The 24,183-nt window shown below is 43.0% G+C and overlaps 1 protein-coding gene across 1 annotated transcript; it reads left to right on the top strand.

The window, feature by feature from the left end:
- On the top strand, positions 10,135-14,331 carry LOC109711666. Its single transcript, XM_020234814.1, has 3 exons — positions 10,135-10,692; positions 12,323-12,786; positions 14,143-14,331. Exons 1-3 carry the CDS (start codon positions 10,632-10,634, stop codon positions 14,329-14,331), a joined length of 714 nt encoding a protein of 237 aa, XP_020090403.1. The 5' UTR covers positions 10,135-10,631.

The raw sequence follows: 24,183 nt of genomic DNA, 5'->3' as shown, positions 1-24,183 counted from the left end.
CTTTCCTCTTCTTCTTCTTATTCTTCCTCTCCTTCCTTTTTTTTCTCCTTCTATTCCTTCCTCTTCTTCTTCCTCTAGTTCTCCTTCCGAAACTCGTGGAGGTAGAGGGAGAGGAGAAGGGTAATCACATCGTGTTCTTTTCTAGAGAGAGAGAGAGCAAGAGAGAAAGAGAGTGAGAGAGAGTGAAATGAGATGAGTGTGAGGGAGAGAGAGGGCTCAGCCTACTCAAATAAAAGCCATTTTGCATAAAAATCCCTCAACTTTCACTCCTGTGCACTGCCCTCATTGGGCAGTTTTCGCCCAGAGGGACCGGTCTCCCCGACTTGTGACCGGTCCCCTAGGGCTTCCCCTCGGGCGCACGCGTTCGGGAACCGGTCTCTCCTCGGGAGACCGGTCCTCGGGAGACCGGTCCTCGCCTGAGAGACCGATCCCCGAGAGCTCAATTTTTAGGACTTAGCCAATTTCGGCATTTTCTCGCTGGGACCACGTTCGGGAACCGGTCCCTCCCTGGCAGGGACCGATTGCATCAAACAACCCCACAACACCCAGCCAAGGGGACCGGTCTCTCACCTCTAGGGACCGGTCCCCGAGAGCAACATCAGCCCAATGATGCTGTTTGCATCATTCGCTCTCGTGGACTCAACTCCAAAGCACTTTTTGTGTTTTGGACATTCTTAACTCTCACAAAGGGTATTCTCTCGACAATTAGTCGATCGTGGATGAAGTACAATTCTCGGATTTCGAGAATTCACTTTCTTACATCCTCCCCTCCTTAAAAGGAGTTTCGTCCTCGAAACTAACTCAATTCTTTATTTTAACTTAAATTCATACCTTACTCCTCAAATAGATGAGGATGGTGTTTTCTCATCAGATCCTTGAGTTCCCAGGTGGCTTCGCGATCCTCGTGATTGCTCCACCTGACCTTCACATAGGAAATTTCTCGATTCCTCAAATTTCGCACCTCTCGGTCGATAATCCCTACCGGAAACTCCTCGTAGCTCAAGTCTCTTTAAAGTTCCGGCGGTTCATATAGCATTGCATGCTCGGGGTCGTGAATATACTTGCGGAGATTAGAGACATGGAACATACTTTGCACATCCGCAAGCTTCGGTGGTAAAGCAAGTCGGTAGGCCACCGTGCCGACTCGCTCCAATATTTCGTATGGCCCAATATATCGGGGGCTCAACTTTCCCCGCACTCCAAATCGCTTCACACTCCGCATCGGTGAAACTTTCAAGAATACGCGGTGGCCCACCGCGAATTCTATATCTCGACGGCGCCTATCTGCATAGCTTTGCTGTCTCGACTGCGCCGTGAGCAATCTCTTGCGAGCAAGGCGGACTTTCTCTTCCGCTTCTCGCAACACATCCGGGCCGAACTCAGCACGCTCACCTACATCACTCCAGTGTATAGGAGATCGACACGTCCGCCCATAAAGAGCCTCGAATGGTGCCATCTCCACACTAGCATGATAACTGTTGTTGTAGGCGAACTCGGCCATAGGTAGGTGATCACACCAACTTCTCTTATAGTCAATGACACACGCTCGCAACATGTCCTCCAGAGTTTGAATAGTTCTCTCTGTTTGTCTATCGGTCTGAGGATGAAATGCAGTGCTAAAGTCGAGTCGTGTGACAAGGGCTTCCTGCAGGCTCTTCCAGAAGTGTGAAGTGAACCGGGGGTCACGATCCGACACGATCGATTTCGGCACCCAATGTAGTCTCACTATTTCGTCAAGATGTACCTGCGTTAACTTGTCACCCGACCACGTGGTGTGGATCGGCAAGAAGTGAGCCGACTTGGTCAATCGGTCCATAATTACCGAAATTGCATCGTGGCCGCCCGTTGAGCGAGGCAAGCCGACCACGAAGTCCATCGATATATCCTCCCATTTCCAAACGGGGATTGGTAGGCTTTGAAGCTTTCCCGCTAAAAATCGACACTCGGCCTTCACTTGTTGGCATGTTAAGCACTTCGCCACAAAGCGTCCGATATCGCCTTTCATTCCCGGCCACCAATAGTGCATTTTTAGTCCTTGGTACATCTTGGTGCTGCCCGGGTGATCGGCATATGGAGATCGTTGTGCTTATTGTAGAATCAATTCACGAAGCTCTCCATTCTTCGGCACACACCATCGGTTTCGAAATCGAAGCGCACCATCGGCGTCTACCTTAAAATCGCCGCCATGACCTTCCTCGATGTTTCACCGCACCTTTTGGAGTTCTGGGTCTGCTGGTTGCAGATCTTTGATCCTCTCCAACAAGGTCGGTTGGACAACGAGTGCCATCAACTGAGTTGGAACCTCGGGAGCGACCACCTCAAGGTCCAATCGCTCCATATCCAGCCACAAGGGTGTTTGTTGGGTAACATCAAAAGTGAGGTTCTTCGCCGACTTCCTACTCAGCGCATCCGCAACCACATTTGCCTTCCCGGGGTGGTAGAGGATATCAACATCGTAATCCTTTAACAGTTCCAACCACCGCCGTTGACGCATATTCAACTCCTTCTGGGTAAATAGATATTTCAGACTTTTGTGGTCGGTATAGATCTCACAGTGGGCACCATATAGGTAGTGCCTCCACAGCTTCAAGGTGAAAATCACCGCCGCTAGCTCCAAATCATGAATGGGGTAGTTCCTTTCATAGCTCTTCAGCTGACGGGATGCATAAGCGATCACCTTCCCGTTTTGCATTAACACACACCCCAATCCAAGATCGGAGGCATCACTGTAGACTACGAAGTCTTCGCCCTGCACCGGTAGAGCGAGCACCGGAGTCGAAGTCAATCTTTGCTTCAACTCTTTGAAACTCCGGTCGCATTCCTCACTCCAAACAAACTTGGTGCCTTTCTGAGTCAGGCGGGTGAGTGGAATCACTATCTTGGAAAAGCCTTCCACAAACCGTCTATAGTAACTCGCCAAGCCCACGAAGCTTTGAACCTCCGTGACATTCATCGGGCGCGGCCAATCCTTGATTGCCTTAACTTTCCTCGAGTCTACAGAAACTCCACCCGCAGAAATCACATGCCCTAAGAAGGCGACCTCGCGGAGCCAGAAGTCACACTTCTTCAGCTTAGCATATAGCTTCTCCCGAAGGACTTGAAGCACTATCCTCAAATGCTCGGCATGTTCCTCGTCACTACGAGAATAGACCAATATGTCATCTATGAAGACCACGACAAATCGATCCAAATACTTCTTGAAGACACGGTTCATTAAGTCCATAAATGCTGCTGGAGCATTCGTGAGTCCAAATGGCATGACCGTGAATTCGTAATGTCCATACCGCGTACGGAACGTAGTTTTCTGCACATCCTCCGGTTTGATCTTTAGCTGGTGATAGCCGGATTGCAAGTCTATCTTCGAGTACACACACAACGCTTGCAACTGATCAAACAAGTCATCGATTCGGGGTAGTGGGTACTTGTTCTTGATCGTGACTCTGTTTAATTCCCGATAGTCCACGCAGAGTCGGAACGATCCGTCTTTCTTCTTCACGAACAACACCGGGGCTCCCCATGGTGATACACTTGGCCAGATAAATTGCTCGTCGAGGAGGTCTTGCATTTGACTCCTCAACTCCTTCAATTCCGCCGGCGCCATTCGGTATGGAGCCTTTGAGATCGGTGCGGTACCGGGAACCAAGTCTATGACGAACTTGATCTCCCGATCCGGTGGTATCCCCGGCAACTCCGTAGGAAACACATCCGGGAACTCCCGTACCACGGATAACTCCCCTAATGTTGGAGCTACTCGTTCCACTTCTACAACAGTTGCCAAACATGCCGTACAACCGCTGTTGACCAATTTCCTCGCTCTCATCGCCGACACCGTCGCGACAAAGCACGAGCTTTGACAAGCCTGATATGAGAATTCCTCTTGTCCTGGCTCGCAGAACGTGATCACCCTGCTCTTGCAGTCGATCGTTGCGTGATATTTTGAGAGCCAATCCATGCCCAGAATGATGTCGTAAGCCTCAAGCTTTGTGAGTTCCAGTGTCCGGATAGGCATGATCGAGTCGCCTATTTGTACGGGACATGACGCACACTCCGAGTAGGTGTTAAATGTCGACCCAGGGCCCTTCACTCGCCACTTGTCACTCGCTTCTATATGTATGCCATGCATGCGTGCGAATGATCTACTTATGAATGAATGCGTGGCTCCTGTATCAAATAAAGCCCTGGAGCGAACTCCGTTAATTAAAACCATACCTGCCACGAGGCGATGCTCTTCCGCCTCCACAGGTTCCTCAGCTTGGACCTGAGCGGCGAACACCCGTCCGCTCGGGCCTGATTGCGTCGCTTCATGTTGACGCGGCATCATCGCGCGTCCAGTCGACGCGGCCGTCGGTGGAGCTCCTCCATAGTGTGCCGGGATCGCCGGCGCCGATGCAATCGATGGGGCAGGTGAGACTCCTCCTCCCGGGCAGTCCCGAATGAAGTGCCCCGATTGCCCATATTTGTAGCACTTGCCTCGGTCTTGCTCACAGTGCGAGATCGGGTGGTCTCCGCCCCACACAATGCATCGCCGCGCTCTACCGCCCCTCTGTTGAGTGCGCGGATACTTCGGGGGTTTCTTGTAATGTGTTTGTCCCCCCGAACTACCGCCACCTTAGCGTTTCTTGCCCTTGTCCTTGGACTCAGCCAAAGCCTCACGCTTCTCCCCAACGTGGGAATCTCCATGCTCCGCCCATAGGGCTCGATCGAAGACCTCCGCAAAGGTCGTGAGCTTAAGTATTTGCACGGCCCTGTACATTCCCGGCTGAAGTCCTCACAAGAACCACTCGGCCCAGTCTCGGTCATCCTTTACAACATCCAGGACACAATCGATAATATGGGAGAATTCTTGTTCATACTCTGCCACTGAGCGGTCCCCTTGCTCTAGCTTGCGGAACTTCTCCTTGAGCTTCCGCTTCAGTGTATCGGAGAAATAGTTGGCGAACATCTCCCGTTTGTACTCCTCCCACAACATTGGCGGAAGGCCGGGAAGATGATCCCGTTTTACGCGCTTCCACCAAACCTTCGCCGCCTTTTCCAAGCAATGGGTGGCGAGATACACCTTATCCCTCTCTAAGGTACGCAAGTCGTTGAAGAGGGTTTCTATCGAGTCGATCCAAGACTCGACCATCGCCGGTTCCACCTTCTCGCACTCGAATGTTGGCGGATGGAACTTGTTGAACTTGATAAGAGCCGCCAATGCACGCTCTCCCTCCACGTCTTCGGCCGACACATCGGGTGTAGCCGATCCCGATGCCGCCTGTGGCGCGATTGCTGGTGGTGGGCATGCCGTCACCGGAACCGTCACTATGTCCTCACCCTCTGCTGCTCCGGGTATATGAGTCGAGTGTGCGGGTCGCCCTCATTCGCTGTCGCAACCGCAGCCGCTATCTGCCGCTCCAATAGATCCTGGAGCCGCTCGAATCGGGTCTCCTGGCGCTGCATCACATTGGTCAGCGCGGTCACCTGCGCTTGCAACCGATCGATCACGCTCGGTTCCTCCTGCTCGGGCACCTCAGGAATCGGTGCAGGGGCAGATCTACGCGTGTAGCGTCTTGGAGACTTTAGTCCCTGAAACGCAGATACTTGGTCAGTTATCTTAACCAATTGCCTCGTCGCAATTACGACACATGACGACTCAACCACAAAAATCGGGCGGAAGCACACAAGTGCACTCGTTCTAAGCTTTTGGTATCATGTCATCGGCCGCCGACACAACCACCTCAAGACAAGAACTCATACCACTTGAGTACGTCTCTAATCACAACTAGAGACACATTACCAACCTTGACCCAATCGAATTAACTTCCGCCATCGCTATAGGTTCACGTTTCGCTCACGCACCTATAACCTTTGGGCTTATCAACCTAGGGTCTCCTAGGTTATCCTAGACTTTCTCTCTTTACTTGCTCTTATTGCTCTGATACCACAATTTACTGTCACGCCCCGCCCCGAAACCACTACCCATTTGGCACGGTTTGGCCGCGGTGGCGGACTACCGAACGGACAGCACCTCCCCTGTCCTCCCAAGGCTCAACAACAAGAATGTGTACCCAGGAACTTAAATTCTAAACATATACATTCACAAGGGCACAAACAGTGCCGACAATACAAGAGCAAGTAATCCACAAGATAAAGCATGTGAAATAAAGAGAGTACTTTACTAACTATTACAATAGTTTTCATCATTTTCATTTACATCAATCCTTTTAAATGATTACATTTCTCATCTCAAAACACATAGCTCTCCAAGTCCTCACCTACAATGAATCTCTCAAATACATAGGTGAACTAATGCAAAANCTCACCTACAATGAATCTCTCAAATACATAGGTGAACTAATGCAAAATGGAAAGCTACTAACTACCACGGTCTCACTGATCGGTCGCGATGCCCTTGCCGCGGTCCTCCCTCGGCAGTCCTGTACCTACCACTGGCAATAGAGTGGGGTAAGAACTATCTTCTATAGTTCCCAGGGGGCTCAGCCGCCGACTCTGCCGATCTCCCCACTAGGTCCAAGTGGGCTCAAGTAACCACAGATAGATAGATAGATATGTATCTAAAAACTGTAAATGCAATAGTAGGAAAACTATGCTACTATGCCCATAATCATGAATATGAATGCATGCATCATATAATAAAGGTTTGCTACCATGCTAACAAATTCGATCCATGTTCGAATAGCAATGTTCAACGACATTATTAAACCTTTACTCTTTTCATTTACCCAATCTGTGGCGAGGCCCTAGGGCTCGCCCATAACTCACCTTACAATCCCAAAGTGGGGAGGGAGCTCCATGTGCACCCAAGCCCGGGACCGTCTGCGGACCTCCATGTGGTCCGGACCTCCAAGTGGTCCTAGTCGCGCGACACTCCGGAGTACTCGACGACAATCCCCTCTATATGGGGATTGGATGGCTATACCATCCCAAACGCAGACTGTGAGCTAGATCTATCCTCTCCTAGTGAGGATACACTATCACTAGGGTCAACAACCCAATCCAATCCTCTCTAAGTGAGGATGCACTATGTCTAGGGATCACAACCCAATCAAATCCTCTCCAAGTGAGGATGCTCTATAACTAGAGTCAACATCTCTCGTGGGATCATTTGTTCCCGGCATTCATGCAATGCTATTTAGCTTGTCTAAATTCATTGTTCACAAGGCATTTTTTAAGGGATCCACCTATCCCTAGGTCCTGAAACCTCTAGTGTCATATACACTACATTAATGCCACTCGTCATCATTCAATGTTTGGATGCCACTCGTATGTTCTTTAACATTAGCAATACTTTCTATGTCATCAACACCCCCATCGGGTTCATCTCTATCTTTCACATCATAGGATCCACGTTCCGACCCAATCCTCATCTATCTAGGTTATCTAGCGTTCCAAGTACACTAGGTTATCATTTAGAAAGCATAAGAAAGGGAGCTACTATGCAATCCTACAATGCAACATGAAGAGATGAGATTAAATGCAATTCTAAGACATAGAAAGGAGTCCGAAAGCTTCGGGATGGCACCCCCCACCTTTAATCGATGTAGAGGCTTCGGAAATCTCTCTCGGCGAGCTTTACGAAAAGGCTTTAGCCTTCCTCGCCCAAATCAACACTAGCCGGGCCCGATTTTGCCGAGAACTTCACGTCGGTTCGCCGAATGCCAAAACCGACTTCGCCCCCACAATTTGTGACCTAACAATAGGGTTTCCAAGGCTTCAAATGAGATCAAACTCATACTTTCATAAAAACTCGATTTTGGTGCCCTAAGTTTGCACCTATAGCAAACCACCAATAAATCCCTAGATTTCTTGGGATTGATCTAATTAGAAGCTCATTTAGGGTCCATTTGACTCATTCCAAAGCATAAAAATCCAAAACCCTAAGTTTTAGAAGCTAGGGTTCAAGAGCCTACCTCTTGTGCTACACTAATGGGAAGAGGAGAGGGAGATGGAGGTGCTCAAAGCCTTCCTCTTGATCTCCTTCTTCTTCTCCTTCCTTATCTTCCTCTTCTTTTTCCTTCCTCTCCTTCTTGTTCTTCTTTTTCTCCTTTCTTTTCTAGAGAGAGAGAGAGCAAGAGAGAAAGAGAGTGAGAGAGAGTGAAATGAGATGAGTGTGAGGGAGAGAGAGGGCTCAGCCCACTCAAATAAAAGCCATTTTGCATAAAAATTCCTCAACTTTCACTCCTGTACACTGCCCTCACTGGGCAGTTTTTGCCCAGAGGGACCGGTCTCCCCGATTTGTGACCGGTCCCCGAGGGCTTCCCCTCAGGCGCACGCGTTCGGGAACCGGTCTCTCCCCGGGAGACCGGTTCTCGCTTGAGAGACCGGTCCCTGAGAGCTCAATTTTCAAGACTTAGCCAATTTCGGCATTTTCTCGCTGGGACCACGTTCGGGAATCGGTCCCTCCCTGGCAAGGACCGGTTGCATCAAGCAACCCCGCAACACCCAGCCAAGAGGACCGGTCTCTCACCTTTAGGGACCAGTCCCCGAAGCAACATCAGCCCAATGATGCTGTTTGCATCATTCGCTCTCGTGAACTCAACTCCAAAGCACTTTTTGTGTTTTGGACATTCTTAACTTCCACAAAGGGTATTCTCTCGACAATTAGTCGATCCTGGATGAAGTACAATCCTCAGATTTTGAGAATTCACTTTCTTACACCCCCCCTCTAGGTGATTGATACAATCTAGATAGATCCTTGAGCTCCTCAAAACTTTCAATTGGTATCAGAGAGGGATCTAGATAAATTGTTATCTAATGGCCGAAGGTGTAAACATTAATCGACCACCGCTTTTCGATGGCACAAACTATGCCTATTGGAAAGTTCGCATGAGAGCTTTTCTAATTGCAATCGATGAGCGCGTTTGGCAATCTATTGAATTTGGATGGAAACATCCTATTGAAAAGGTCGAGAATGTTGAAACGCCAAAACCACGGACCAAGTGGACGAAAGATGAAAACGAGTCATCTTCGTTTAATGGCAAGGGCATAAACGCTTTATTTAATGCATTGTCACAAACGGAGTTTACTCGCGTTTCGGCGTGTGAAACCGCCAAGAAAATTTGAGACACTCTACAAATTACACATGAAGGTACTAGTTTAGTAAAAATTCAAAAGCTCCAAATGTTGACTAGTCAATTTGATTCTATTCGTATGGATGAGCATGAATCTTTCACCGATTACTATACTAAACTTCAAGATATTATTAACACATATGCTAATTTGGGAGAGAAGATCCCGGATGCTAAAGTTGTTCGTAAAATTCTTCGAACTCTTCCGGAACGTTTTCGGGCTAAAGTAGCCGCGATCGAAATGGTCAAACATCCGGACGAGATGAAAGTCGAAGAGTTAGTAGGTGCTTTGCAAACTTATGAGATGACTTTTCCTACTAACCAATCTTCTTCCAAGTCTTTTTCCAAAAGCACAGGGGTTGCACTCAAATCAACAAAGAAATAAGAAGACGACTCGGATTCCGACGGAGATGTTTCTCTTGCCGACTTTGAACATCAACTTGCGCTTCTCACGAAAAAGTTTTGCCGAAATTTTCGAAAGAGCAAATCGAATAAACCTTCATCTTCGAAGCAACAAACGTTTTCTAAGTCTTCATCTAACGAGAAGAAGCGTGCAAAGGCTTCAAAAGAAAAAGAAGAATTTGAAGGCGAGATCCGATGCTACAAGTGCAAAGGCTACGGCCACATCGTGACGGATTGTCCTTCAAAGAAGGCTTATAAGCAAAAGGCTTTGCAAGCAAAGACGTGGGATGATACAACTTCAAGTGATTCAAGTTCAAGTGACGAAGAAAAGAATGGAAATCTTGCTTTATTTGCTAAATCTACCTTACCTTCGTCTAACGTTGTGTGTTTATTCTCTATTACTACTAACTCTAATATTTCTTTCTCTTCGCATGAATCATCGAGTGATAATGGCAAAAGTGGGGAGGATTCGAACGACGAGGATATAGCGAAAGCTTACAACCAACTTCTTATTGAATCAAAGAAGATGGCTAAACTAAATAAGAAGTTGAGGCGTCGTTTGTTGAATCTCGAAGAGGAAAACAACAACTTGAAGGTCACAAAGAAAGGTCTCGAGGAGGAAAGGGAAGCAATTTTGAAAAATAATTCGGACTTCCAAGAGAAGCTTAATGAAGCGGAATCAACGATCAAATCGTATAAAGACAAGGTTGGATTTTTGGAGGAACAATTTGAAGAATCGCACAAATCCAACAAGGCCTTGACTAATCAAGTTCATCAACTCCAATCCGATATTCAAAGATTTTCTTCGGGATCTAAGAAATTGGATCATATGCTCGGGTTGGGTCAAACGAATAAGTTGGGCCTCGGATATGAAGTAACATGTGTTGAGAAGGATTCAAAATCAACTTCTAAAGCCTCAACAAATTTAAAAGAAAAGGTGTGTCATCGATGTGGCATCAAAGGACACATCAAAAGGAGTTGTCGGAACAAGGATTTGAAACCTCAAACGGCATCGTCTACAACTCGACATCCCCTACGGAATCAAAAGCCAAATCAAGTGAGTCGAGTACATCAAAAGAATCGGATTTCTAAACCACAAGTCAAGGTCTACCTAAGTCTCAAGCGAAGAAAACACCAACGGTTGATCTAAAATTTAAGCAAATGGCATCAAACGTCGACAAGCTGAGAAAAACAAAGATTCGACAAGTTTGGATTCGGAAAGGTGATATCTTTCCTTGCTTCTCGTCTTAGTTGTTTTTGATATCTTGTGTAGTGCTTTGATAGGTGATTGTTGCATATTTTTTATCATTGCATTACATGATGATTTTCGTGTGTGAAAGTTGTTTTTAAAATTGTTTTGAGGAAAAGGCGTTTGGGAATTTAAAAATTTTTCTTTGAAAGAGGGGATGATTGAGAATCATTATTTTGAGGAGAGAAATTTTTCAAAGTTGTTTAAACGGTGTTTAACTTCACAATTATATTAAGTTAAATTCATATGAATTATCGTTTTTACTCCACTTTTTATTATTTTGACGATAATTTATTATATGAATTCTTAATACATATATTCATCAAAATTTTGAAATCAAATTTGATCTCTTGGTGATTAATCTATCTCGATTGTGTGTGTTGAATATAATAGATGGATATTCGCTAATAGACTAAAATTTGTCAAAATATTTTCAATTGTGAGATTGTCTAATTTAGGGGGAGTTTGAAATTATTTTTTTAAAAAAACTTTTATGTTTAAAAGATGTGAAAAGAGTTACATCCAAAAAGAGTGTGAAAACTACCACCATATGTAGGAAAGAGCTACCACCCCAGTCGTTCGGCAAGTGTGTGAAGCTACCACATGAAGATTAAATTTATTAACCGAAAAAGGTTGAAAAAAAATTGAATATTTTAGAATTTTCGGAGGTATAAGGTGGTAAGTTGAAAAGATGCTCAAAGAGCCACCCCCGGTGTCATATTAGTTAAATCTCTATTTTGAATGGATTGCGACAAATTGGTATCAATTTTGCCGAATTTCTAAAAATCATTTTTCATAAACCGTTACATCTTAATGATTTTGAAACTTGAGATCATTTTTGATAATGAAATTTTGATGTTTAAATGTATTTTAAAATCTTATAATAATTTATTCTCATTTTTATGATTTTTGGAGTAAAATCCTTAATTTGTGTGAAATTAATTTAAATTTGATGGATTTTTAAAGCATAATTTTTGAAAATTTTTTTCACACTTTGGTCCTTGTACCGGTACAAGAATCCGTGTACCGGTACAAGGTCTGTACCCGAGCAGCTTATAACCGGGTATAGCATTTCATTTTGCCTCAAATCAAAACCAAATTTCGCTTTTTCTCTCTCTAAAAATCCCTAGTGCCTTCCTCTTCCAGATCTACACGATTTCCTGCAGAAATTTGTGAGTATTTAGCTTGAATTTAATCGTTTCATCGTGTTCATGTTTATTTTTCGAAAATATTTCGAGTTGAAGCTAGATCTCTGTTTTTAATCATTTTTTATGCAATTTTTTGCTGTAGATCAGTGCTTAAGGACATTATCTTGCTTCTAGAACACTTGAACAACATCAAAACAAGTTATTTTTCGTTGATCTAAGTTTTATGCTTTAATATGCATGTAATTTCGAGATTTTTCAAAAATTTTGATTTTTGCTGAAATTTTTTTTTTGTATGAATTGGTTTGAAATAGCATTAGTATGCATTCTAAAGGATATTTGAAATTTACTTGCTAATTTTCATAGATGTTTTCAAAAATTTGTTCATATATGCTATTTTTGGTCTAGGAAAATGGCGTTTTTCCTCGTGTTGGTGTTGACAGTGCTTATGGCCGCAGGCAGTGGTCGTGGACGTGGTCAAGGTCATCGAGGGACCTCAAAGAGAGCTCGTGCTGCTATAGGAGAGTCCGGTTCAGATCCGGAGTATCAAGCAAGCTCGCAGGAAGAAACAGAAGAAGCGGCGACTCGAGCTGCTAAAGGAAAGAGTGTTGTGGGCGAATCATCTCATGGCGGTGGTTCTCGTACGCGTGAGGGACGTACAAAACGAGCCGCGGATGTCCTTTCAGCACGACAAAGGTTATATATGTCGAAGTCGTGCATAGCTGAACGCTTCGTGAACTTCAATGACCTGTTTTGGGATGTTCCTGATTTTGGACGACTGCTACAGCGTGCACCGATTGAGCCAGCTGGACGGGTTCCTGCCAAGGCTCCCTTCTGTGTGGAACTCATTCGGGAGTTCTATATGAATGGGAAGGTACTTGCTGAAGATGAGGAGACAGGCACTTTTCTTTTCGAGACTGTTGTGCGTAAGCAGAGAGTCCNTTCACATTCATATTAAGTTAAATTCATATTAATTATCGGTTTTACTCCACCTTTTATTATTTTGATGATAATTTAGTATATGATTTCTTAATACATATATTTATCAAAATTTTGAATCAAATTTGATCTCTTGGTGATTAATCTATCTCGGTTGTGTGTTTGAATATGATAGATGGATATTCGCTAATAGACTAAAATTTGTCAAAATATTTTTAATTGTGAGATTGTCTAATTTAGGGGAAGTTTGAATTTATAAAAAAAAGGGGAGAGAAAACTCCTATGTTTAAAAAGATATGGAAAGAGTTACATCCAAAATGAGTATGAAAACTATCACCACATGTAGGAAAGAGCTACCACCCCGGTCGTCCGGCAAGTGTGTGAAGCTACCACATGAAGATTAAATTTATTAACCGAAAAAAGTTGGAAAAAAATTGAATATTTAGAAATTTCGGAGGTATAAGGTGGTAAGTTGAAAAGATGCTCAAAGAGCCACCCCGGTGTCATATTAGTTAAATCTCTATTTTGAACGGATTGCGACAAATTGGTGTCAATTTTGCCGAATTTCCAAAACTCATTTTTCGTAAACCGTTACATCTTGATGATTTTGAAACTTGAGATTATTTTTTATAATGAAATTTTGATGTTTAAATGTATTTTAAAATCTTATAATAATTTATTCTCATTTTTATAATTTTTGGAGTAAAATCCTTAATTTGTGTGAAATTAATTTAAATTTGATGGATTTTTAAAGCATAATTTTCGAAAAAAATTTTTTTCACACTTTGGTCCTTGTACCGGTACAAGAACCCGTGTACCAGTACAAGGTCTGTACCCGAGCGGCTTATAACCGGGTATAGCGCTTCATTTTGCCTCAATTCAAAACCAAATTACGCTCTTTCTCTCTCTAAAAATCCCCGGTGCCTTCCTCTTCCCGATCTACACGATTTCCTGCAGAAATTTGTGAGTATTTAGCTTGGATTTAATCATTTCATCGCATTCATGTTTATTTTTCGAAAAATTTCGAGTTCATGCTTAGATCTCTGTTTTTGATCGTTTTTTATGCAATTTTTTGCTGTAGATCAGTGCTTAAGGGCATTATCTTGCTTGTAGAACACTTGAACTACATCAAAACAAGTTATTTTTCGCTGATCTAAGCTTTATGCTTTAATATGCATGTAATTTCGGGATTTTTCAAAAATTTCAATTTTTGCTGAAATTTTTTGCATGCATTGGTTTGAATTAGCATTAGTATGCATTCTAAGGATATTTGAAATTTACTTGCTAATTTTTACAGATGTTTTCAAAATTTTGTTCATGTATGCTATTTTTGGTGCAGGAAAATGGCGTTTTTTCTCGTGTTGGTGTTAACGGTGCTTATGGCCGTGGGCAGCGGTCGTGGACGTGGTCGAGGTCGCCGAGGGACCTCAAAGAGAGCCCGTGCTGCTACAGGAGAGTCCAGTTCAGATCCGGAGTATCAAGCAAGCTCGTAGGAAGAAACAGAAGAAGCGGCGACTCGAGCTGCTAAAGGAAAGGGTGTTGTGGGCGAGTCATCTCATGGCGGTGGTTCTCGTAGTGAAGGACGTACAAAACAAGCCGCGGATGTCCCTTCAGCACGACAAAGGTTATATATGTCGAAGTCGTGCATAGCTGAACGCTTCGTGAGCTTCAATGATCTGTTTCGGGATGTTCCTGACTTTGGACGACTGCTACAGCGTGCGCCGATTGAGCAAGTTGGACGGGTTCCTGCCAAGGCTCCCTTCTGTGTGGAACTCATTCGGGAGTTCTATATGAATGGGAAGGTACTTGCTGAAGATAAGGAGACAGACACTTTTCTTTTCGAGACTGTTGTGCGTAAGCAGAGAGTCCCAGTTACCCCCTATACTATTAGAGAGATCTTGGAAATGCATGTGGACACTACAGGTCTTCTCTATACATCAGGAGGATTCCAATCGTCAACTCACATGGATATCGTTCTTGGAGCTATATGCAAGCCCGGTGTTCACATGACTCATGGTTATATAGAATCCAAGGATTTATTACCTGAGTACCACTTACTATCCTTGGTCATGAGCTACAATGTTCAACCAACCATCGGCACGAAGAGGATCCGTTGGGAGAGATTAGTATTGCTATATCTTCTTGGTCATCCCAAGCAGGCTCATGGGTTGAACATCAACATCCCGTTTCTGATCTGGCAAAGGATGATACACGTGATTCAGGGTGCCACTCGACGGGATCTACTTCCATTCCCTGTTCTGATTACGAGGATTCTACAAGCAAATGGAGTAGATACATCATGTGACAAGTATGATGTTGGCCTTGGGCCTATTGATTCAGTGACTTGGGCTAAGTCTGTTAGCACTCTCAAGTCATTCCATCAGACCAAGGGGCCACCTCCTGAAGCATCTAGCCCAGCACCTCCACCGAGAGCAACTTCTAGCTCTGCTCCTCGGCCTCCATCCCGAGGGAGTTATGATACTTCATCTAGTTCGGTGGGAGCGACGACGTTGGAATCAGTTAAAGAGGATTTGCGAAAATTAAAGAAGAAGGTGAACAATATTGGGAGAAAAGTTGAGTCAAGCATCAAGAAGTTTGAATTAAGTATCAAAAGAATGATGGATAAGATGAGGTGTTGACATGATGATATTTGGGAGCCTACTCCATCTTGTGGCACGTATCAGCGGTCATCTTCCCAACATCCACTCATTCCTCCTGCGACTGGTGCGTCAGACGCTGGAGCATCTGGATCTGGTGCTGGCGCAGAGGATGACGACGACGAGGACACAGAGTGATGTTTTCTAGAGCTTCATGTTTTATCTTAGGTTTATGTTTTCATGTTTTCATGTTTAGTTTACACTTCTACTTGTCTTTGTTGCTTTCTCTCTTAGGCCTGTATCTACATTTTAACTTTGATGTTTCTTTCTAGTGGATTTTCTCTTTTTATGTTTTTTTGGAAATTTTCTGACAAAAAGGGGGAGATCACAAGATGAACAGGTTCACGACCAAAGGGGGAGAAGTGGTGAACAAAGGTGGAGAAAAAAAGAAAGAAGTGATGAACTGTGACACTCCAATAATCCCACATCGGATTGGAAAGGGGTTGTCATTGGGTTTATAAGAGATTTAGACACTAGTAGTAATAACTGGGCTTAAGCATTTTGGGCCGGTTGTTGGGCCCAACGAGTTATTGTTGCTAGTGGGCTGGGTCGTTATATTTGGTATCAGAGCCGGTTCACCAGCTGGACATGTGTGGCGAGTCTCGGCTGAGCCAGGGTCTGGATAACGGGCTAGCGAGACGAGTCTCACATAGCGTGGTGATCTTGGGCTGTGTGTGTGAGGACTGACGAGGACGTCAGGGCCTTAACNACGAGGGGAGTCTGTGACACTCCAATAATCCCACATCGGATGGGAAAGGGGTTGTCATTGGGTTTATAAGAGACTTAGACACTAGTAATAATAACTGGGCTTAAGCATTTTGGGCCGGTGGTAGGGCCCAACGAGTTATTGTTGCTAGTGGACTGGGTCATTACATGAACAAAGGGGGAGAATGGTAAAAGAATCAATTGAATGTAAAACTTTATATTATTGTGGAATGTTTTGCAGGATTTCAAGACTTCAAGACTCCTAGTTGCATCTAAGTCATAGAGTCTGTTTTAGGAGTTTTGAATGTATTTTGAGTTTTAATTTGTATTTGGATTACACGCGAGAAGTTCATTGTTTTGGTGATGACAATTGAACTTCGTTTTTCTTTTAAATGTAATGTTTGTGTTTTGAGTGTGTTTTGTCACGAAATTGCCAAAGGGGGAGATTGTTAGGTCCTATGTGTTGGCAAGTTTCGTGGGTCGAGTCGAAGTCTTGAAGAACTCCGGAGCGGAGTATTGAAGATCGAAGAATCCAAGACTTCGAAGAATCTAAAAGGACGCAAAACATGCAAAACTTGAATCACGATGCGTAGGTAAGCTTTAAATCTTGTTTATGGTGATTCATACTTAATTATAGATCTTAGAATCATAATTTTCAAGTTATAATTGATTAGAAAGTTTCTAAGAGCTTGTAAAACCCGAAACAATGCATTTTCAGCAAAAATTGCATTATTGTACCGGTACAAGGGTTTTTCTGTATCGGTACAGATAGCGGCTATTGCCGCAGGGAATTACGATGGTTGTTCCGGTACAACCATCATGGCTACTCCGGTACAAGCCTTATTCCGGAACAAGCTACAGTCTATCCAGGGTACAGAAGCTTCGCAGAAAAATTTTCCGTCATGCTGTACCCTGGACAGCTTCCCTTGTACCGGTACAAGGTGCTGAATATGGAAAGAAACTTTCTAATTCTATTCCGTTTTGATTCTAAAGTCTATAAATAAGCTATTGGGATTCTTTAACATATTAACCATCACGAAAATACATGTTTGAGACACCCTAGAGGCCCGGATTTCGTCTTAAACTTATTTTCTACAAAAACCTCTTTTAGGTCAAATCGAGAGATTGGATTTTCATATCAATATGTCGATTTGATCTCCGCTTCGCTTGGAGTTCGCTTCCCCAGTTTTCATCGATACTCTAAGCGAAGGATCACCATACACATGATGTTCTTCATGATGGCATCGTGGACTCGGCGTGTTTGACAGCGGTTCGTGGGTTCGGATCGTGGGCTCGTGGATTCGAGTGGCGTTCGTGGATTCGGACGTGTGCGAGTTGTTCGTGGATTCGAACGTGAGGGTGTGGACAACCCGGAGGATTGCGCGAAATCCATAGTAGGTTAAGAGAGGTTGAGTCTGTGGAGTCGGTAATCACCTTGTAATCTTTTCTCTTAGTGGATTATTTTTTCGCGTGTTGGTCCCGTGGGTTTTTCTCTAAATTGGAGTTTTCCCACGTAAATCTCGGTGTGATTTTTATTTTCTGCATTTATTTTTTTTTATCACATTGAGATTTGTGGTTTTTGGCTATTTCACCTATTCACCCCCCCTCTAGGTGATAGATACAATCTAGATAGATCCTTGGGTTATTTCAAAACTTTCAAATATCCAGTGTGTATTCTCGAAAGGGAAGAAAGAAAGTTGCGAAGTCGCACAATTCCCTATGTTAAAGTCCAGTGGAGTAATCATGCAGCGTGTGAAGCCACTTGGGAGCTTGAGGAGACAATGCGAAAGATGTAACCTCACCTATTCGAGTTGATGAGCGAAGGTATGTGTTTAGTTTCGCGGACAAAACTATTTTTAAGAGGTGGAGAATATAATATACCGAAACTTCGGTAGAGTATGTCGATCTTTAGTCAAATTGACGAAAGAGTGCGAGAGAAATAGTTGGACAAAGTCCATTTGACATTATAACAATGTTGGAAGGGTTAGAGTTATAAGTTTCGGATGCGATTGAAGGGTTTTAGTATTGCTCGGCGCGAAAAGGAACTGAGTACTGCCAAAACTGCAGTCTGGGCACTGCTTAACCGGTGAAGCACCAGGGGAGTACTGGTACCAGGCAGGCCACCCGAGAAGCCAGCTCTCAGGTTTGAACTTTGTCAAGCTGCTTAACCGGTGACGCCCCCGATGCGTACGGGTACCCCGAAGCAACCCGAGAACAGCAGCTCTCGGGTTTGGGCAGTTGAACAGGGGCGTACCGGTGATGCCCACCAGCGTACCGGTACGCAGTGCTGTGAACAGCAGAATGGGTCTGCTGCAAATAAAAGAAAATTGACGGTTTATTTGCTATTGTGGCAGCCTATAAAAATACCCCAACCTCTCCTCTCTCATTCACAGCAATGAGAACACCTTCCTCTCTTATTTTTCTCTCACTTTTTCTCCAGGAGCTCTTCCCCGAGGTGGAAAGGAAAGGATTTGAAGGAGGATTTGGTGGAGAAGAAAGCAAAGGAGTGAAGCAACTTCTTCTTCTTCTTCCTTAGCTCAAAAAAAGAAAAACTCTTGAGATAAGCCCCATGGGCTCTCATGATAGATGTCTAGGGTTTGGTTCAAATGATCTAGAAATGGTTTTTGTTGGATCTCTCGTTGATATTAAGCTTGTTTTTGCTTATTTTATAGATCAATATGGTATATATTGCTATATGACATATTAGGGCACCAAAATTGGGGCTTTTGTCATAAGTTTGTTTAAATATAAATTGACCTTATAGAAACCTAATTGAAGGTATTTTTGACACATTGGTGGACTCGGTTCGTAGATCCGACGAGTCTACACAAAGATATTGGAGAAAAAGCCTATTTTGGCTTCGTTTTGCGCAGTTGAGAGAAATAAGCGTCCAAAAATTACGAAAATTGAACCGTAGCACATTAGCAACCATACGAGGTGGGTAGTGCTTTCCGAAATTCTCGAATTTTCTTTTATGTCTAAAATGTCATTTTTTGAGCATATGTGTATATTGAGCTTTATGCATTGTAGGGTGATTGAGAGTATACTGTTGCATGTAGTGAGTACAAATGCATATGAGATGATTGTGAACTAATAAGAACTTGTAAAATCCTATGTATGCATGAATGATGACAAGAAACTAGTAAAGTCAAAGAATCTAGTGACATTGAGAACAAATGACATTATGACATCAATAGTAGAGTGGCATCAGTGAGTTTTGGAATGCTAGTGTTACAAGTGTGGCATTAAAGAGAACAATAAATGCATGAGATTGAGTATAAAGAACATATAGTATGTGTGACATTAATGAGAGTTAAAGAACGCAAAAGATGAGATAATTGACATTATGACACAATGTAACATACCGAACTTCTAAAGTTATGAAGTTACGGTGTATGTTCGCTTGGAAAGCCATTGGAATAGTTTCGGTGAAGTTCGGGAGCATTCGGGTGTTTTCGGTGCGCGTCGGGTGCGAAAACGAAACCCGAAAAGCTATGATTGGACCTTAACCGAAATCCGGCAAGGTGTGGATGAAAAGATGGTTTGGACGCGCTCGAAAACATGTTTTGGGAGTCTCTGTGCAATTTGAGATAAATCGGAGACCCACGGAGCAAGAAACGAGTGAAAACGGAGAAGGAATAGCAAAATGCTGAAATTTTGGCTAAGTCTGGAAAGTGCAGTTTTTCTGGACCTACAGGGTCCGGTCCCTCGCTTCATTGCATCCACTACTCCTCGGTGAAACTCACTCTGCTTCTTCAACCGACATCGCTTCATGCGACATCACTATGCATCGCTCAACTGCGAGCACTCCAATCGCACACGGACTTGTAATATACCGAAATCTCGGTAAGCGAATATCGAACTTTAGTCAAAATGACCAAAGTGCGATATTAGGACACTTCGAAAGGCCGGAGGCGTCAAAAGGGCATAGAGCGCATTATAGGGGATCTTCGAGAGCAAAGGAGATGAAAATCTGCAAACTGCAGGTTTTGTGCTCTCGGGGACCGGTCCCTGAAGGAGAGATCAGTCCCCGTACGCGCAGCCAGTGAGAAGAGGAAAAATTGGCTAAGTCCTGACAGTATTGCTCTCGGGGACCAGTCCCTGCAGGGAGAGACCGGTCCCCGTGAGACCGGTCCCTCAGGGTGAGACCGGACCCCGGCTACGTAAACTGCAAAGAGTGCTCTCGGGGACCGATCCCTTGCTAGAGAGACCGGTCCCCGTGCCCGAAAAAGGCCCAGTCTGGGCAGTGTGTAAGGGTGAGAGTTGAGGGGTGTTTTGGCAAATGTTACATGAGTGGGGCCTTATGGGAGGGGTGAGAGCTCTCTCCTCTCATTTACACACACTCTCTCAAAACTCTCTCTCCCTCTCTCTCTAGGATATCTCTCTCTCAAGAAGGAGAAGAAGAAGGAGAAGAAGAAGGAGTAGAAGGTGGAGAAGAAGGCTAAGGAGTGGAGCAACTCCTTCATCTTCCCCATTAGCACTTGTAGAAGGCAAGCTTTGAGGTAAGCTTTTCCTTTTCATAGTAGAACCCTAAGTAGGGTTTAGAATGACCTAAGAATGGTTTTGTTGGGATTGTTGCATGACAACAAGCTTGTTTTTGCTTGTGGAAGAGATCAAACCAAGGGTTTTATATATATGTGAAAGCTAGAGAACCCAAATTGGGACTTTTGCATCGGAGGGGTTTAGATCAAAATTGATCATATAGAAACCTAATTGGGGGTGTTCCCGATGCGTTGGTGCATTCGGTTCAACGTTACGAAAAGTCTATGCGAAGTTATGAGCGAAAAAGCCTAATTTGGCTTCGTTTTGTCGCAGGCAAGGAAATAGGCGGCTAAAAATCGTGAAACTTGAACCCGGGCACCTTAGCAAGCCTACGAGGTGGGTAGTGCTTTCCAAACTCTTTGAAATTTCTTCTATGTCTATGTGTCACTTATTGTGCATATGAACAAGTGTTGCTGCATGCATTGTAGGGTGATTGTGATGATATTTATGTGAACAATAGCATGTTTGAGTACAAATGCATTATGAAATGGTTGAGAACCTAAGTACCCTATGTATGCATGATTGGTGATGACAAAACCTAGTTGAGGTAAAGAACAATGTGACAATATCACATGTAGATCGAGTGGCATTAGTCAATGCAAAGATGAACACTAGAGTTAGTGTATGTGGCATGAGCAATGAACTTGAATGCTAGAACATTGGAACACTAGAGTTAGTGTGTGGCATTTAAAGAACAAAAGTGGCATTAACGAATATTGAATGCTAGAGTTGAGAACAAAGAACAATACATGCTAGAGTTAGCATCGAATGTGGTATAAAGAACACTAGAGTTAGTGTAATGGCATGATCGAAAACAAAGAATGCAAGTATATGTGAGAATTGACATTATAACATACAACCTTATAGTTAAGGGTCATGAATGCATGGTTTCTATAAGTTTTGGGGTAGCCTAAGGATCTATTTAGATTGTATCTAACACCTAGAGGGGGGTGAATAGGTGTAATAGCCAAAAACCTACAAATCTCAAAGCGATAAAATAAATGCGAAAAATAAAAATCACACCGAGATTTACGAGGAAAAACTCCAACTTGGAGTAAAACCCAAGGGACCAACACGTGATAACAATCCATTATGAAATAAAAGATTACAAGGTGATTTACCGAATCCACGGACTCAAACCTCTCTTTTATCTTCTTCTTCGGATCTCGCGCACACCGCCGGGTTGTCCACGCCCCATGTTCGTCTCCATGAACACCACGTCCCGAATCCACGAAACGTCCACACTTCGAATCCACGAAGCCTTGATCACGCCGAATCCACGACGCCCACTCGAATCCACGAGCACACTTCGTCCGGAGTAAGAACAATACGATCGATGATGATTTATTGCGTAGATAATCATGAAAGAGCCGTAGAAGATATTTCTAAGCAATAGCCAGATCAATTCTCCATGAAGAACAAGAAATTAGGGTTCCAAGAATTGATCCAATAGAAACTTGTTGTTGGAGAAAGAAAGAGAGCACCCAACAAGTTTCTAGGGTTTTTAAAAAGATATTCTATGCTTAGCCATGCTTTAGAAACACCTCTACATTTTATTTATAGATTTAGAAGACTTAGAGATAGACTAGGATTTGAAAACCTGATTTTAGAAACAAAAATCGGTCTCAGGATCCGGTCCTCCCGAAGGGTCCGGTCCCCCGAGGAGCGATCCTCCAAGCTAGGGACCGGTCCCTCGTTGTGTAGCATAAAACACATGCCACGGGAACCGGTCTCTCATCTCAGGGACCGGTTGCATCGTTTCTTTACGCATAGAGAACCTACGGGGTCCGGTCCCTCAGTTCAGGGACCGGTCCTCGAACCTTGAAAGGCTCAATCTTGTCTAGATTCATATTTTAAAACCATCCTAAGTCTTCCAAACACTTTTAAACATTTATAAATCATCATCAATAGTATTTAAACTTACCGAGCATTGTACATTCATGTTTTGAGTCTTCGAGTCTTCGATCTTCATCTCTTCTTCTTCAAACTTTCAAGACTTCGACTTACTTCACGAAATATGCCAACATAAAATCCGTAACAATCTCCCCCTTTGGCAATTTCGTGACAAAACTCAAAAATACATCAAAGTACTCACAACGCTCAACTCTCCAACCAATAAAAAATGAAATTCATTGCCATCACCAAAACAATGAACTTATCGCGTGAAAAATCCAAAGAAAATACAAAATTACAATTTTGCAACTCCTAAACAAACTCTATGACTTAAACACAAGGAGTCTTGAAGTCTTCAAGAATCTGCAGAAAGAATACTTTATCCTCGAACAAAGTTAGTTAAAAAAAAAAAATGAAAATCTCTTCCCCTTTGTTCATGCGTCTTTGTGTCTTGTTCATGCTTCTAATGATCAATAAAAATTAAAATTCATCCATTTTTTTTTAAACACATGAAAATCTAAAATCTCATCTCTCTCCCCCTTTTTGTCAAAAATTGCCAAAAGAAAGTAGCAAAATAGAGAGAGTACCAATAATGTTAGTGCATGAGTAAGATAAATTCACATAGACTTCATTCAATCCATATCAATTTCATAGAAATTAAGAATTTCACTACAAGATCACCAAGATGTAGATAAAATATACTAAAATTTCTTTATCCATATATACTTCAAAATCAAGTCATCAAAAATAATCTAAAGGCTCAAAATCTATCAAAATGTAACGGATTATAAAGATGACTTATGAAGATTCACTAAATGACAGAAATTTGTCACATAAACGTTCAAATTCGAGATCAAGTAATAATGTACCATGGGTGGCTCTTTGAGCATCTTTTTACTAAACCACCTTATTACACCAAAAACTCTTTATATAATATGAACATTTTTTTTCAACCTTTTCGGTTATGCACTAGAATTTCATGTGGTAGCTTCACACATTTACCGGACGACAGGGATGGTAGCTCTTTCCTACATGTGGTGGAAGTTTTCACACTCCCTTTAGGATGTAACTCTTTCCACATCTTTTACGCATGTGAGTATTTTCTTCTCCTCCTTTTTATTATATTTTTATACATGACTCCCCCTTAATTATGCAATCTCTTATATGAAAGAAAATTTGACAAGTTTTAGTCGATTAGCAAATTTTCATTCATCAAATTCAACACACACAACCGAGATAGGTTAAGTGCCAAAAGATCACACATGACTACTCAAATTTGATGAATATAAGAATTAAGATATTCTATTATAAATTATCTTCAAAAAATAGTGATAATAAAGTGAAACTGATAATTAATATGAAATTAATTCAAAACGAATGAATGTAAATTATCGACGTTCAACACACTATTTAATGTTTAATCACGAAATAATCCAGAAAAAATCATTTAATGTTTAATCACGAAATAATCCAGAAAAAATCCGAAGCACATGTAATGCAATGATCAATAGATATGCACTAAAACCGATCATAGCAAAACATAAAGTCAAATACAAATTAAGACTTAAGACAAGGAAAGATAT

This window comes from Ananas comosus, linkage group 6 (assembly GCF_001540865.1).
Source record: "Ananas comosus cultivar F153 linkage group 6, ASM154086v1, whole genome shotgun sequence".
NCBI classification, from domain to species: domain Eukaryota; kingdom Viridiplantae; phylum Streptophyta; class Magnoliopsida; order Poales; family Bromeliaceae; genus Ananas; species Ananas comosus.
This window is presented reverse-complemented; position numbering and strand designations above follow the sequence as displayed.